Source organism: Mus caroli, unplaced genomic scaffold (assembly GCF_978045245.1).
Source record: "Mus caroli unplaced genomic scaffold, Mus_caroli_1 scaffold_17, whole genome shotgun sequence".
Lineage (NCBI taxonomy): Eukaryota > Metazoa > Chordata > Mammalia > Rodentia > Muridae > Mus > Mus caroli.
Window position 1 is genome coordinate 93,199,744 of NW_028227272.1, and position 15,486 is coordinate 93,215,229.

The 15,486-nt window shown below is 46.8% G+C and overlaps 1 protein-coding gene across 1 annotated transcript in view; it reads right to left on the reverse strand.

Annotated features, from left to right (window-relative positions):
- Nucleotides 1-14,743, reverse strand: part of Lca5l (lebercilin LCA5 like) — a 33,269-nt gene extending 18,526 nt beyond the window's left edge. Inside the window, exons 1-5 of the mRNA XM_021184702.3 lie at nt 14,644-14,743; nt 12,596-12,663; nt 7,726-7,884; nt 1,837-1,912; nt 411-739 (exon numbers count right to left, since the gene is read on the reverse strand). Of these exons, the coding sequence (XP_021040361.1) occupies nt 411-739; nt 1,837-1,841 (334 nt within the window). The 5' untranslated portion in view covers nt 1,842-1,912; nt 7,726-7,884; nt 12,596-12,663; nt 14,644-14,743. The remainder of the gene's footprint in view (nt 1-410; nt 740-1,836; nt 1,913-7,725; nt 7,885-12,595; nt 12,664-14,643) is intronic.
- Between the last annotated feature and the right edge of the window lie 743 nt (nt 14,744-15,486).

The following is a 15,486-nucleotide window of genomic DNA, read 5'->3' on the forward strand; positions in this document are numbered from 1 at the left end:
AGGAAAAGGCTAACAGCCTCTGGGTGATTTTGGTTTTGAACGATTGTCAACATTCTTTCCAGACTTGCGAGACTGTCTTCTTGGGGTCAAGACAAGGCATTTCATTGGCAGTTCAAACTTTGATTCTTTAGCTGAGACCAATGGCAAAAAGCTGGTGGAACCAAGTATTGAGTACTTGTACTGAGTACCTGTGATGAGCACCTGTTAACTAAAACAGAACTCTCCCTACCAGCAGGCTTGGGGAGGGGGTGTCAGCTCTGTGGGGATGAAGCTACAGTTTCTTGTTATGGTTTCCTTAATTCTTCTGTTTCCAATGCCTTTCAAGATCTCCCCCATGCATATTCAGGAGCACACACTGGTAACTGACTGTGGCCAGTGCTGCGGCCTGGCTGGGAAGCCTGGCTTCTTACCTCTAGGCTGGGGGAGTTTACCAGCGTTGTACTTCCTTTTCTCCTTCGCCTTTGCCAGAGGCAAAGACTGGTGTCTGCTGACGGCCGTCTCCGAGCACTCGGAGAGAAAATCTTCTGAGTAGTCATAGTGAGAAGTCAGGCTTGTGCAGGAGCACTGAGACCTGCTGTAATCCACGCTCCCATTGGAAGCCTGGCTATTCTGGGACTGGCCACCAGCACCAGGGCTATGCTTGCCTTCTGCAGACTTCTTGTTGCTTCCTAGTGCCAGACGGGGGAAATGCTCGTTTGTGTGTGCTTCTGTTGTATCAGCCAAAGACATAGTCCACAACCTAATAAAACAAATGCATGCTTTGGCTTATGGTTGTTGGCATTAACATGAGTTTACCCTACTTTCTTTACTATAATGGGTAATTAAGACTGTGAAACAGAGACCCACCTACGTCTGCCTCCCAAGGGCTGGGATTAAAGGCTGGGCTATCATGCCCACCTCTAAACAATACATTCTTAAAAAGCATTTTCTCGAACAGTCTCAGTTTGGTTTTATATTATTTCTACATAAAATATAGGACCTTTGGGGTCAAATTTTGATAATATTTACAGGAAATATAAAAAGTATATCAGATAAAAATACAGGCAACTTTTTTGATATATTCTTATTTTATGTATATGAGTGATTGCCCTTGTATGTGCACCACATGTGTGCAGTGCTTGTGGAGGCCAGGAGAGGGCGCCAGATCATCTGAAACTGGAGTTACAGACTTATGATCTGCCATGTGGATGCTGGGAACCCAACCCAGGCCCTCTGCAAGAGCAGCAAGCGCTTTCACCTGCTGAGCCATTGTCCCTTTTAAAGGCACAGCCCTGGCTGGCCACAACTTAAACACAATTTATTCCTTTGTTCTGAAGGGATCTGGAACTCAGCCCAGCCTTATTTTAAAAAATAATTTATTTTATATTTATTTATTAATGGGGTGGAGGTGCACATATGCAGAGGTCAGTGGTCAACTCACCAGAGCGAGTTCATCTGGGCATCGTCAGGTTGTCAGGTTTGGCTGCAAGTTTCTTTATCTACCAAAGCTGCTATCTCTGTCTGGGCTGACCTCAATCTCTAATTCTCCTGCCTCAGCTTTCCCAGCACTAGGATCACAGGCATGCTGCCATGCTCAGGTAGGTCTTTGGTTTATTAGGGTCTGTTGAGTAACCTCAGAGGTGGACTCGATGTCATTCAAGGAAGAAATGTTTGGGTTCTGTTGGTGTGTGTGAGCTATCTGAAAAGGACGGCATAGGAAGTGACAGGTAAGAGGAACCCCTGGTGAATATTCTCAGCACAACTGAGCTGGGAGGGAGAGGCTCAACACTTCCTCATGAGGCTTTTGCATTAGGAAGGACCATGTTCTGGGAAGCTCTTGCAGAGTAGCCTGCCTACCTCATCAGTAGAAGGAGACAAACCAGTCCATCTCAGATGCCTTTGAAAGCATGGCTTTTTCATTCAGCTCTCGGTTCTGTTTTATCAAGAAAGCAAAAGAGGCATTAGCTGGTGTAAGGTCCTTTGAAGCAGCAGCAACACAACACTTTCTCCTGGGGAAGTTGAGTGCCCCGAGTTGCTCTCTGTCTTTTGCTGTGTGTGCTTAAGGCTCTAAGCCTTCTCCTTGGCTGATGGGACATACTGTGCAATTCATACGTCCCACTAAGAATCTTGGCCATATGACCTGACTAGCAAGACTAGCGTTTCGCTTAACTGCTACCTTTATGACGTACAAACCGCGCCTGCAGCAATGATCCCTCCTGCACAGAGGAGGCTCCGACAGGTCAGAAGCGAGGTGACTACCCTGGCTTTCCAGTTCGTGCCTGGGTCCTTTTCTGGCTTCACAATGTGGATAGCTAGTAGAACTTAACACAGTCCCAGCACAAAGAGCTCTCTCTTCGGGCACAGTCTTCTGGGTAGCAGTGGACAGGATTCCAGGCAAAGGTCCTGCTTTGAGAACCGTTGCCTCTGGATTAAGAACCCCAGATATCAGGGCTGAAGAGATGACTAAGAGGTTACAAGGGTTGGTTGTTCTTCCAGAGGGCCAGTACCCACGCTGAAACTCTCAACGGTCTGTAACTCAAGTTCCAGGGGACCTGACATCCTTCCCTTGCCTCCATGAACACCCAGGCATACATGTGGTGCATAGGCAAACATGCGGGCAAGACACCCATGCACATGAAAAAAAAAAAAAGGGAGTCTCAGGCATTGGTGCAGGACACCCTGGAGGGCGAAAAACACTCTGTGGCCCCACCCCCAGCCCGACCCCAGTCCCCGCTTGGCCTTGTTGCCAATAGCTGCACAGCCCAGCCCCTAACTTCTTGCCTCAATGGTGGCTGCTCACCCCGGCCTTGCATTTTGCCAGTTGTCCCTGCTGGTCCCTTCAGATGAAGCTCCTCTCTGACCGGGCATGGTGTCCTGTGCTTGCAGCTGCCTCCTCCCCGCAGGAAGCCGAGGCAGAAAGACTGCTCTGAGCTTAAGGCTAATAGGGGTTTCATAGTGATATCTAGACTGGCCTGGTGTACAGAGTGTCTGTCTGTCTGCCTGCCTGCCCTCCTTCTTCTTAGAGAAGAAAAAGTTCCCCTAATTTACACCCCTCTTTAAAGAGGCTCTGCGCTTGGGACACAGCTCAGTGGCCTTGAGCCCATGAGCACATGCTTAGCTAGCATTCGAGAGCCCCGCAGTTCTGTGAAGGGAAACAAGTCTTTGCAACTAATACTGTTACACAAAGGACTCATTCAACAGAGTTTATCTTCTAACATTTTTTACTTTTAAAGAAAGTTTCATGTGCACAATCTTTTTGTGTGTATTTAGGGTGGGGGCTCAGAAGACTATGTTTAGGAGTCAGTTCTGTCCTTCCACAGTGGGTTCTGGGAACCAAATTCAGGCTTGAACAGTGAGTTTTAAGACTAAGTCCGGTGTTGCACAGGCTGGCCTTCAGGTATGTAGCTGATGATGACCCTTCACTGTGATGATCGCCTCGTGTCTCTCTCCTAGTGCTGGGATTCTGGTGAGCAACAGTATGCTTGGTTGAAAGTCCTTTTCATGCTTCTCTCACAGAGGGCCTGGCAAGCCAGGTAACTGCAGGCAGTGCTAGAGCAACGTAGAACAGATTGTATTCAAGAAGACAGACCTGGAGCTGCATGTGGCTGTCTGTACAAGGAGACAAACACCAGCAGTTCCATAGTTCCATTGTGTGTGTGTGTGTCTGTGTATGTGTGTGTGTGAGTGAAGATGTCTATAAAAACACAGTGTTCCAAACATCAACAGAGACTAGCTTCTCTCCTGGAAGAGGGATTCGAGGGATTCTAGGACAAACAGGGACTGTCAAGGGCACTGCTGGTACCAGGAGAGGTGGCTGGAAAATTCCCTCTGCACTGAAAAAGTCTTGAAGACAGAAACTCTGTCTTGTCCCTGCATATCTCAGGCCTAGCGGGCTGCTGTCATAACCAACACTTTACAGCCTTGAACCATGGCTACTGTCCCTGCCCCTTTCGCTTTGTATACATTAGCTTACCTAATCAGGAGGTGGTTCTGTGAGGCGATTATTATCCACGCTGCTCTATAGTTTAGGAAGTGAGGGCTCGGAATGGACACCTGAGTTTTAGACCCAGGTCTGTTTGCTCAAGAGTTCTTTTCAGTCTAACACAATGCTTGGTCTAAAACATACCTAATTTTGAAGTATATATTCAATAGGCCAACTTTGGCCTACTAAAACTACATGTTTTTATGAAAAAAGGCAACTGTTTGGAATGCAGTTAAAAAGTTGGCTAATGTGGTGGCAGGCCTTTAACACTTGGGAGGCAGAGGCAGGCGGATCTCTGACCTGAGGCCAGCCTGGTCCACACAGCCAATTCTAGGCTCCATCTCAAAAATTTATGAGGTAGTATATGTGTATGTGGTGCCTTTATGTGTGGTGTATGTAGTGTGTATGAGTGTAGTATGTGTGGGATGGAAGTGCACGTGTGGGTCGTCTGCTTGACTACTCACTGCCCCTTCAGCCTTCCACAAGGCTGAAGAGAGAGCTTTCTCTCTTCAGCCCATGGTTCCAGCACTGGTTTTTGTTTGTTTGTGTTTTTTTGAGACAGGGTTTCTCTATGTAGCCAAAGCTGTCCTGGAACTCTCTGTGTATACCAGGCTGGCCTGGAATTTACAATGATCCACCTGCCTCTGTCTCTCGAGAGCTGGACTTGAAACCACGTGCTGCCATGCCTGGCACTGTTTTGTGAAAGCACGTTTTGCACAGAATTTTCACTTGTGTCAAAACTCAGCTCTTCACACTGACTACTGCTCTACTGACCAGTGCACATCCACACTGTAAGCTTTATCTTGTAGTAAGCCATGTTAACCCTCCAACTCTCATCTTCATTTTCAAGGCTATCCTGCCTATATTGTCCTTTGAGTTTCCATATGCGTTTCTAATTAGTCAATGTCTGGTAGATTGTGCACAATCTCTGGGTAAATCCCCGAGCCTTCCACCACTGAGAACTCAATCCATGTGCACTGTGCATCTCTATTTAGGTTGTCTTGGGTTTCTTTTGCCACCGTTCCACAGTTTCCAGTCTGAAAGAGTCTTTAGAGTTCTGTTAGCAGGTTCACGCCAAGTTTCTCACTTTTTCACAGAACAAGCATGGCTGCCGTGGCTAGTACCATCCTTCAGCTTTAGTTCCTGCAGCTCTGTCAGTGAGCAGGCTGCTGCTGAGCATGCACTGACCTTGCCTTGCGCAGCCTAAGTTCACTCACTGTTTTAGTGTCTTCTGGTTCTTGTCATACTTAAACAAACAAACAAAACTGCATTTATTGGTGTGTGGGTTTCCCCTGCATGTATGAGTGCCACCTGAGTACGGAGCTCACACAGGTCAGCATAGGGCATCGCATCTCAAAGGAGTGGAGTTACACACGGTTGTGAGCTGACATGTGGGTGCTGGGACCTGAACCCAGGTTCTCTGCAAGAGCACCTGCTCTGAACCACTGAGCTCTCTCTTTAGTCCTCTGCCACCCTAGCCTCTTAAACCATCTCCGTGGATGACTGTGTAGTCGGTGCATCAAGAAAGTTGAATTATTTCATTGTGTGGATGGTTATGCCTTTTTCTTGCTTGGTTGCACTGGGCAGAACCTCTGAGGATGGAGAGGCTGGATGTCCTTGTCTTGTTTTGCATTTTAGGAGGAAATCTTCAGTCTCTCACATTTTATATCAGCTCTCTCTCTCTCTCTCTCTCTCTCTCTCTCTCTCTCTCTCTCTCAACAGATGTCCTTTGTCAGGTTGCGGATGGATGTGGAACTGAGGAGACTGCTAGTGAAAAGTGGAAACTCGGCAGAGGGAGAGCAGGGAGAGCAGGGAGAGCGAAGGCGTGGATGGCACAGTGGAGTGGTACCAACTTACCTGGTTGGCATGAGGCTCAGGCTCAGTCCCCACTCAGCAGACAGGGATGGTGTCAGGAGTGAGGGTCATGCGTGGGCCATGCTGTAGGCCTGGAGATTCCACCTGAAAAAGCTCTTCTTCCTTAGGCTGTGGCAGTGGCGTCCCACTCTAAGGAGAGGAGAGCAGCACCGTCTCCCTCTCTCCACAGACTTAGTTCTGTCTTTTGAGCTCAGTCTGAGCTGGGCCTGAGGTAGGACAGGATGATAAGGTCTGCCCAGAACACCAGGAGTGTTGCAGATTAATCCACCCACATGCCAACAGTGTCATGAGATATTTTCTTCCTCTTCCATTTATTGAGACAGGGTTTCTCTGTGTAACACTGCCCTGGCTGTCCTGGACTTGGTTTATAGACTAGGCTGACCTTGAACACACAGAGTTCAAGAACTCCCTGCCTCTGCCTACCGAGTAATGGGATTAAAGGCATGCACCACCATACATGGCTGCTAAACATATTTTTGATGGTAAGTTTATGTGACCATAACCCTGTTGTTGGTTGGAAGAGCAGTACCTGTACTTAGCATAAATTATACCCATCAAAGCAATGGAACATTAGTATTCTGAAGTTCTCCCTTTGTTGCTGAATATGGCTGTTTGGGTTCACCTGTGCTGCAAGACAGGGCTGAAACCCTCCATGGGCAGGGTAACTCGGCAAGAGCAGGCTTTGACGCTGGCATGTCAAGTGTAGGCAGAGATGATGTCTCCAAGGCCTGCTGCACAGAATCAAGTGCTCTCTGCAGTTTTCAGTTTTGCAGTTCAAGTTTCATCCTTGATCTGTTACGAATTAATTGATGGCTAATATTAGGAGTGTGTTCTGATTAATCTGTTCTAGAGTATCTGTGAGCTAACATGAGTAGGCTGCATTTCATGGTTCCCCAAAAATACTTATGCTGTTTTCACATGTGAATTTCTCTTTCCTTTCTTTCTTTCTTTCTTTCTTTCTTTCTTTCTTTCTTTCTTTCTTTCTTTCTTTCTTTCTTTCTTTCTCTCTCTCTCTCTCTCTCTCTCTCTCTCTCCCTCCCTCCCTCCCTCCCTCCCTCCCTCCCTCTCTCTCTCTCTCTCTCTCTCTCTCTTTCTTTCTTTCTTTCTTTCTTTCTTTCTTTCTTTCTTTCTTTCTTTTTGGATTTTTGAGACAGGATTTCTCTGTGTAGCCCTGGCTGTCCTGGAACTCACTCTGTAGACCAGGCTGGCCTCAAACTCAGAAATCCGCCTGCCTCTGCCTCCCGAGTGCTGGGATTAAAGGCGTGCGCCACCACTGCCCGGCCACACGTGAATTTCTCATTGTTTGGCACGTAATGGCCCAGCTCAAAGTGTTCTTCATACTTAGCACATTCAGAGGATGCTCCTTTAGTGCTTGTTAGGTTCCAGGTTATAAAAGCAAATTATCTTCGATGTTGAGATAGAGTCAGTAGGTGCCAGCCTGCACCAGCCTTTGGTCTGTCACGTCTGAGGTGGTGTCTAGTTCAGGGTCATTTTGGCAGTATTTATACTTGGAAGCACTGGTATTTACAGCACGATAGTGTCTGTTTTATTCCCCTGAAGCACAGTTTTGTCTCTGAAGTGCCAGGTGTACAGCTGTTTCTTTGCTGCCCTGACTCAGGAACACAATCTGAAATGGAACCAGCTGTTAGAGTGGAGAATCTGATCTGGCTGATGTCGTTCATGGATCGCACCAGACCAAAGGGAGGGCTGCTCATAATAAAAGCAAATCTTTTTGTTGTTTAATCTGTTACAGAGGAAGACAAAGAATCTTCTAGATCAAGTTGGACACTCGAATTATCAAGTTTTCAATCCTGATTTTGCAATAAGGCAGATTTTTTTTTTTAAAAAAAAGCATATATTGACATATTTGAAAACGAGTCACTGCATACCTGTTGCTCTTTCTCAGATTCATTCCCTAAGGTGTCTGGAGATGAACTGTACATTGCATGCAGAGCACCCGTCACTGTGGGACTCACGGAGTTTCCAAGGTAAGACTTTCTGACATGTTCTAGTCTCTTTTTTAAACAGAGACTATATTTCATAAAACCCTAAAATATTTAAAAGACAAATGTTAATCTCTCAGAGACACTTGTATAATCATCCATCTGTTGTGGTTTGAATGAGAATGCTTATATTCAGGTTCATATACTCAGATGCTTGGCCTTTAGTTGGTGGAACTGTTTGGGAAGGATTAGGAGGTGTGGCCTCACAGGAGGGGGGTGTCACTGAGGGTGGGCTTTGACATTAGCTCTCTCTTCCTCATGCTTGTGGGTCGGATATAAGCTCTCAGCTACTGCTCCAGTGCCGTGCCTGCCTGCCTGCCTGCCTGCCTGCCTGCCGTAGTGCTCCTCACCCTGGTGGTCATGGGTTCTAACTCGCTGCAACTCTAAGCCCCCAAGGTCACGGTGTCTTTACATAGCAATAGAAAAATAATTAAAACACTGTGCTTGTGTGCATTATAGATTACTGTATACATCATATACTACTGAGGTCCTTTTTTTTCTTCCAAACAGTAGTTGGCTACTGGCAGTTGTAGTTATTCATATTTTTAAAATTTATGATGTGTATGGGTGTTTTGCATGCATCACGTGTGAGCATGATGCCTTCGGAGGGTGTGAGAGCCTCTGAAACTGGTGTTACAGGTGGCTGTGAACTACCATGTAAGTGCTGGGAATTGAACCTGGGGCCTCTTCTAGAGCAGCCAGTGTGCCTAACCATTCTAGTCCCCACTGCAATTATTCTTAATTTACAACTTGACTGTTTTTGTTTGTTTGTTTTGTTTTGAGACAGGGTTTCTCTGTGTAGCCCTGGCTATTCTAAAACTGCCTCTGTAGACTAGGCTGGCCTCAGACTCAGAGATCCATCTGCCCTGCCTTTGCCTCCTGAGTGCTGTTGATTACAGGTATGGGGTGGGGCGTGACTGGGGAAGGAGCTTCTAGGTTAGGTTCACTGAGGTGGCAAGAGCCAGCCTAGCTGTCGGCGGCGGCACCGTCTTACAGGCTAGAGTTTGGGGTGGATAAGGAGAGCACCTCAGCTCATTTCTCTCTGCTGCCTGGTTGTATGGGACATGACCAGAAGCCTCATGTCCCTCACTGCTGCCACGCCTTCCCCAGTAAGGACCATCAAACTGGGAGCCAGAACAAACCTCTCTTCTCTTAAGCTGCTTTTGTTAGGAACACGGCATTGCCTGGGAAGAGCTTGGCTATGATCATCAAGACAGCTGTGTTGAAGTGAGATGCGAAGGAGTTGTGTTTTAGTTGCCTGTTCTTGTTTCCTGGTGTTCCACGAAAATAAAGTGGCATTGCATTATGTGTTACTATAAATGAGTGTCAAAAGGAAGGGTCTCTAGGCATGACGGGTCGACTCTTGGTCTTACTTAGATCTAAGCAGTGGTATTGACTATTTTACACATGGTTCTCAGTTGGTCTCACGATGTAAAATATTTCTCATTATTGGTTTTACAATCACAGCCCCTCCCCTGTTCCCCAGTGCTTGTGATTCACCCACGACCCAGTGAGAAATATTCTAGTACTGCACACTGAAGTTATAACTAATCCACATGTATACTTTAAATGGTTATGACTGTGTACGGTGAGGTGAGTGTATTGCCTGTCCTGCCTGCAGGACTTGAATGCTTTTTCTGCAGACTCCTGTACCATACACCTTAGCAGGTGAGCTCAGGGGGAGCTCTGTTCTGGATTCTATCCAGGGAAGTGGGTTAGTGCTCAGCATGCCTGGCTCAGCCTGCTGTGCTCAGATCCCACAGCTATGGTGGGAAATACCATCTCAGCGCATTTCACTCCCGAGGAGATTCCCTTCTTACTGCTTTCCTCCTGAGCACTGACCGCCATGTTGAGCGCTCAGACATTTCTCATTTAGCTTGTATGTTACTGTATGTTTCACTATGGCTGACATGATGATGACTCTGTCTAATATTGTACCTTCAGAGTCCTGAAAAATTCCTAGGGATACCGAGTGCTCACTAAATATGATCCAAATAAGTTTCTGTGCTACCTTAATTTCTGTATGCATGTCCATTACTGTCGTGTTCTGACAAAACTTTTTACTACTGCTAAACCCAGCTGAAAATGTTCTCAGAGAACTCTTCCCCAGCATGGAAAATGAACAAACATCATGTAATGCTGAAGTATCAAGCTGCTACAAGGATAGAGATAAAGATACCGTCTGCCAGTAACTAATACTGTTCTTCAGGCATTAGCCAGTGGAACCAGACATGAGAAACAGGCTGGAGAGAAAGTTCTGCCATTAAAGGCAAGGCTCACAACCAAATCATCGCACACAAGAAGAAAACCAAAGATACTAATGTTGGAAAATGAGAGGTAACTTATTTATTAACTGCAGAAAATACAAATGTATCCTTAGAAAACTTCATAAGACACTAAGAAAGATGGGACTGTGGCAATGGCTTAGTCGTACAATGACTGTCACAGGAGCACGAGAACCCGGGCTCTGATTCCCAATACTCGTGTAAAAGGCTGGCCCTATGGCTCACAAGAGGCAGGGGGATTCGTGGGGCTTGGTGGCTAGACAGTCTAGCTGAGTTGGTGAGTCTAGCTGTTCAGTGGAACATCCTCTCATAAAAATTAAGGTGAAGATGGGGCTGGAGAGGTGTTCACTGGTTAAGAGCAGTTGCTATTCTTGCCAAGGACTGGAGTCTAGGCTCATAACTTCTTGTACTCCAGGGATCTGATATCCTGTTTTGGTTTCCATGAGTACCTGCATTCAAATGCAAATACCAATGCACATACAACTCAAAAATAGTAATTCCTTAAAAATAATCTGGCCCCCACACATGCACATGCACATGTGTCTGAATGTGCACGCATGCACACTCCCCCAAAAGAGTATTACATGTAAGTATAGGGTATGAAATATGCACGCATGCACACTCCCCCAAAAGAGTATTACATGTAAGTATAGGGTATGAAATGGACATAAAATCCTTTCTACATGTAAACTAAGATGACCTAGAAAATAGATATCTATTTCCTATGAAGAAAATTTTAAATTACTAAAAGATTTATATAAACGTTTTGTTCTTAAATCATAATGACAAAGATTCTAAAGACGTAGCGGTCCCTAATGCGATTAACATAATCAAAGCAAAGCACCAAGGCTACCTTTTGGGAATTGGACAAAATGATACAAAAGTACAGACAACAAGTATAGAAGAAGATGGAGACTGAAAAACACCAGGTCAAGGGCCACGCCCACCAGACACATTGAGGCAAAGCTGTGGGGGGCTCACTGCCCTGGTAGCAGCACGATGGAATAGAGGCACAGGTCCACACAGAAGCCCAGGGCAGAATAAGGGTGGATGCAGGGACAAGAAGACCCCCATGGAGCAGAGTGGTCATCTGCAAGTCCAAAGCGGATCCTTACTGCATTCCTTACTCTAAAATGCTATCAGATGGCTTTGAGATGCACATGTTAAGAAAAGTATCTTAGATGAAAACACAAGATTTGGAGAGGCACAGAGCCCAGGCTGGTGAAGGAGACAGTGGATAAAACTGATGGTATTTAAACAAAAACTTCTGTATAACAAACAAGAGTGTAAGTGGCATGCTACAGACAGGGAGATTTATAAAGAGCTCTTAGAGCCCTTTAGTAAGTAAGGCAGAGGGCAGAGCATCTGCTGGAACAAGCACACAGCCAGAAAAGTTCTTCCCTTGGCTCATGCACGCTGCACTGTACAGGTGAGGGGTCGAGATTTCAAAGAAAGCAGTCTAATACTTACCAAAGTTTTGATTCAGAAGTTTGATCCCTCTGAATCCTGACAAAGGGAAATTAAGTATTAACACTGATGGCTGGACATTCCACGCCTGCAATCTCAGCACTCTGGAGGCAGAGGCAGGCAGATCTCTGAATTTGAGGCTAGTCTGCTCTACAGAGTGATTTCTAGGACAGCCAGGGCTACACAGTGAAACACTGTTTAGAGAGGAAAAGAATTAACATGGATTGAGAGACAGAAGAAAAATAAAAGTGAGACTTTGGCAAGATATCTGGATTTATACTCCAGCTTTGTCAACATAATCACAGCTATTTGGCCTCAGCTGCCTAAAACAAGAAATTAGATGATTTCTCAATGAGTTCTAAAGCCCAACTCTAAAATTTACAAGTGAGCTAGGCATAGTGAAGAACACCTTTAATCCCAGCACTCTGGAAGTGGATGTGCATGTGTGTGTGTGTGTGGGTGTCTCCAGGTTTGGGGCCAGCCTTGTCTACACAGAAAATTTCAGGCCAGTCAGAATTATATATTGAGATCCTGTCTTAAAAATGATAAAAAAAAAAGCATCAGTGAAACACACATTTTCTTTTCTGAGTCAGTTGGTCAGACAGGCAGACACACACACACACACACACACACACACACACACACACACACACACACACACATGCAGGCAGGCGAGTGCGCCTTTAAGAGTTGCAACATGAAACAGTCAAGCCCAACCTTTGGATGGTTAGTTACTTTTGTGGGTTTTGATCATTTATCAATTTCATACATTACTTAGTTTCCAGTCCCTGGATATTGCAAAGTCTTGCCTTAGGGGTGGGGGCAAGTTGTGCCTGTCTGCTTTCTCTCTGTCTCTACTAAGTGACTGTAAATGCATTAGACTGTAATTCAGAGGAAGTTGACAGGTCATCATCTCTAGCTCCCCTATTTTTCCCAGTGTTTATTTCTTACTAAAATTTTCATCCTGCCTCAGTGAAGTTGTCCTAGGCCACCTGGCAGTTCACCTTGATTTTTCTGCACTGGAAGGTCGTCCTACTCACGATTCCAACCTGTCATGTGATCGGACCTAACTCTGTGACGGAAAAACACAAAAGTAGATAAATTAGCATGTTTTGGGGGAAAATCCCATGCTGGCAAGAAACCAATCACAGTTCTGTCTTAAAGGGACAAGATACAAATTGTTATACAATGAAGAATTTTGATCCCTGGAACTTGCCTTTAGTAGGGATTGTGGTGCTTACCACCGGTTCAAGCAACAGGGTCAACTGACCAATAACTGAGACCTTTTTAAATAAACCTTTGATTTTTGCAAGCTGACTCTCTTTAGTATTTGTTATTGCTACTGAAAGCCGACTGACAGGAAGTGGCAGCCTGAACCAAGGTGGTGGCAGGGGTGGGGGTGAAGAAAAACTCGCTCAGGACTCATCACTGGGGCTGAATGGTTTACTGGGTGCTGTGGGACGGCAAGGGGAGCCCTGGTTTACAGTGGAAGAGGTTCCTGTTCAGTCCGCTTCGAGGCGCCTGCTCACACACACACGCTCGAACGCTCGGTGAACTGGGTGAACGAATCTCAGTAACAGTAAAAGTGATGTCACTCCACTGAGTGCTTACAGTGCGTAAAGCTGTGGGGACGGATGCGCGCTTGGCGTCAGGGTCTAGGGAGGCAGTGGGAAACACGCTGAACTTTGAGGGCCTCCGCTACTAAGGATCCTGGGAGAGAAGGGATGAGGATGGAATCAGAGGGTAGGGTTGGAAGGCAACTCTGCCTTGTTCTTCTCTACGGCCTGTTTCACCATTCTCTCTACAGTTTGAATCCAGGGACTCAAGGTTTAATTTGTCAACTCTACATGCGTATGTGGTCTTGCCTTAAAAATTGGAATTTGTACGTATAAATATATACTAAGGTACTGTTTTCACTTGTGCAAAACACGGATTTCCAAGTGTAGCCCTGGCTGTCCTGGAATTCACCCTGTAGTCCAGGCTGGCCTCGAACTCAGAAATCCACCTGCCTCTGCCTCCCAAGTGCTGGGATTAAAGGCGTGCGCCATCACTGCCCGGCCATAAAATCTTATTAGTAAAAACCGACCATGCTCAAGTAGAGAAAGGATATTATCAGGGAAACGCAAGGCATTTCTGGAATAATCCGGGCACTGACATGGTGACTGCCGTTTGGGAGAAATAGTACCACTGAATCGATTCTGGGTGTATTTTGTAAGGATGTGCTGGTAAAGTCAAACTAGATACAAAAGTCCGGATGAGTGGAAGAAGAATGAAGTTTTCAGCAACGGGATGGGTTATGTATGCATCTTAGAGGAGCCTGGCTGCGGGGTTATCAGACACCTTGGACAAGCTGGCATGGAAACGCCTTAGACACCTGGTAGATAGGGGCGGGCTACTGAGTTCACCGTATGGTGTTCGGAGGGGCTGGATATACACATTATGGGCTCAGCGGCATTTACGTGGGCGTTGAGCCTTTGGAACGGGATGACTCCATCTATGTGATTTGTGCAGACAGAAAACAAGTTCGGTGTCATGCTCCGCCAAAAAAGGCTGGCCCGAAACGAGTTAACTGTTGTCAAGAAAACAACAAAATCTTAAAGCACTCATGGTGAGCTGGGTTGACAAAGAGCCCCACGGCTGAGCTGTGGGTGGAAAACAAGTGAAGCGTTTCAGAAGGATGCAGACGCCCCGCGGGGCGTGCCAGGGTTGGAAGGAAAAGCACCAGCCGGGTAGCGAATGCATTGGGGTTCCGAAGCACCGAGGCTTGGGACCGGTTCTCGCTCTTTGCACTTTGGAGGTGGAGGGGGACACTGACCAGCGATCCCACCGGCGGCGCATGCTCCGGGGTGGGTGTGCGCTGCTCCCCCGCAGGGAGGCGCCTGGGGGCTACGTTACCAGCTCCGCCGAGGCAAGGCCAAGTCGGAGGACAGAGCAGGCGGAGAGACCCGCGGCGCTGGGCCTCGGAAGGGGCCTGTCCGGCGGCTCCGGGGAGGCGGACGCGGGCTGATGAGACCACCACTGCTGGGGGCGGCGGCGGCGCCAAGGCCGTTACCTGCTCCGCGCTGCTCCGGCAGCTGCCTCCACCCGGGACTTAAGGAAGCGCGGTCGTCGCCGTGGAAACCACGCGGGGCCTCCTGGGACGGCTAGTTCGGGTGTGCGCACGCGTACTACTTGGCACTGTGGAAAAGCCGGCGGACTGGCGGGTTCGGGGGCGGGGCACCAGTTGCGCGCATGCGTACTTGGGCCAAGGGCGCCTGGGAGGTCTAGATCGCAGAGAAGCTGGAACCCAGGCTGCATAAAGAATTTATAGCTGGCCCTGCTTTTTGCCGCAGTGCCAGGAAGGGAGAGGACTGGGGACAGAGTGTCCCTGTTAACTTGGTTTTATACATGGTGGTGCTTCTTGCTAAAACTAAATGCGAGCACAAAAGTTATGTTTGGTGTACAGTATTTCCAAGCCAACAACAGGCTAAGACACTCAAGTGGTAGAATTATAGCTGTTATTTTTGAATTTGATTGTTAAAACTGACATTTTAAATTGTAAATTCTTTGTTGCTAAGAAGGGTAAGAAGCTATAATAGCTTTATTGGTGTCATGCAAAACAAACAAACAATCCTCCCAAAACCAGGGCTCTCACAGGAAGAGTTTATCCTGGAACTAAATATGAATGACCGTGGCCTGGAACACAGATTTATCTTACCTCAAATATCATGCTCCAACGTGGTAAACGTTTTGTAAAGTTTTAATAGTCGCAGAACAAAATAAGTCACAAATCAAGCTACTTGTAAAGTATGTAAGCTGTGCCGTCAGATACCAAGCAAAACAGAAAAATCTACAGGCCTCAGGTGCTTCAAGTGGGTGGAAGTGAGGGTCTGTCGGTGCTTGCAAAAGAATTTAC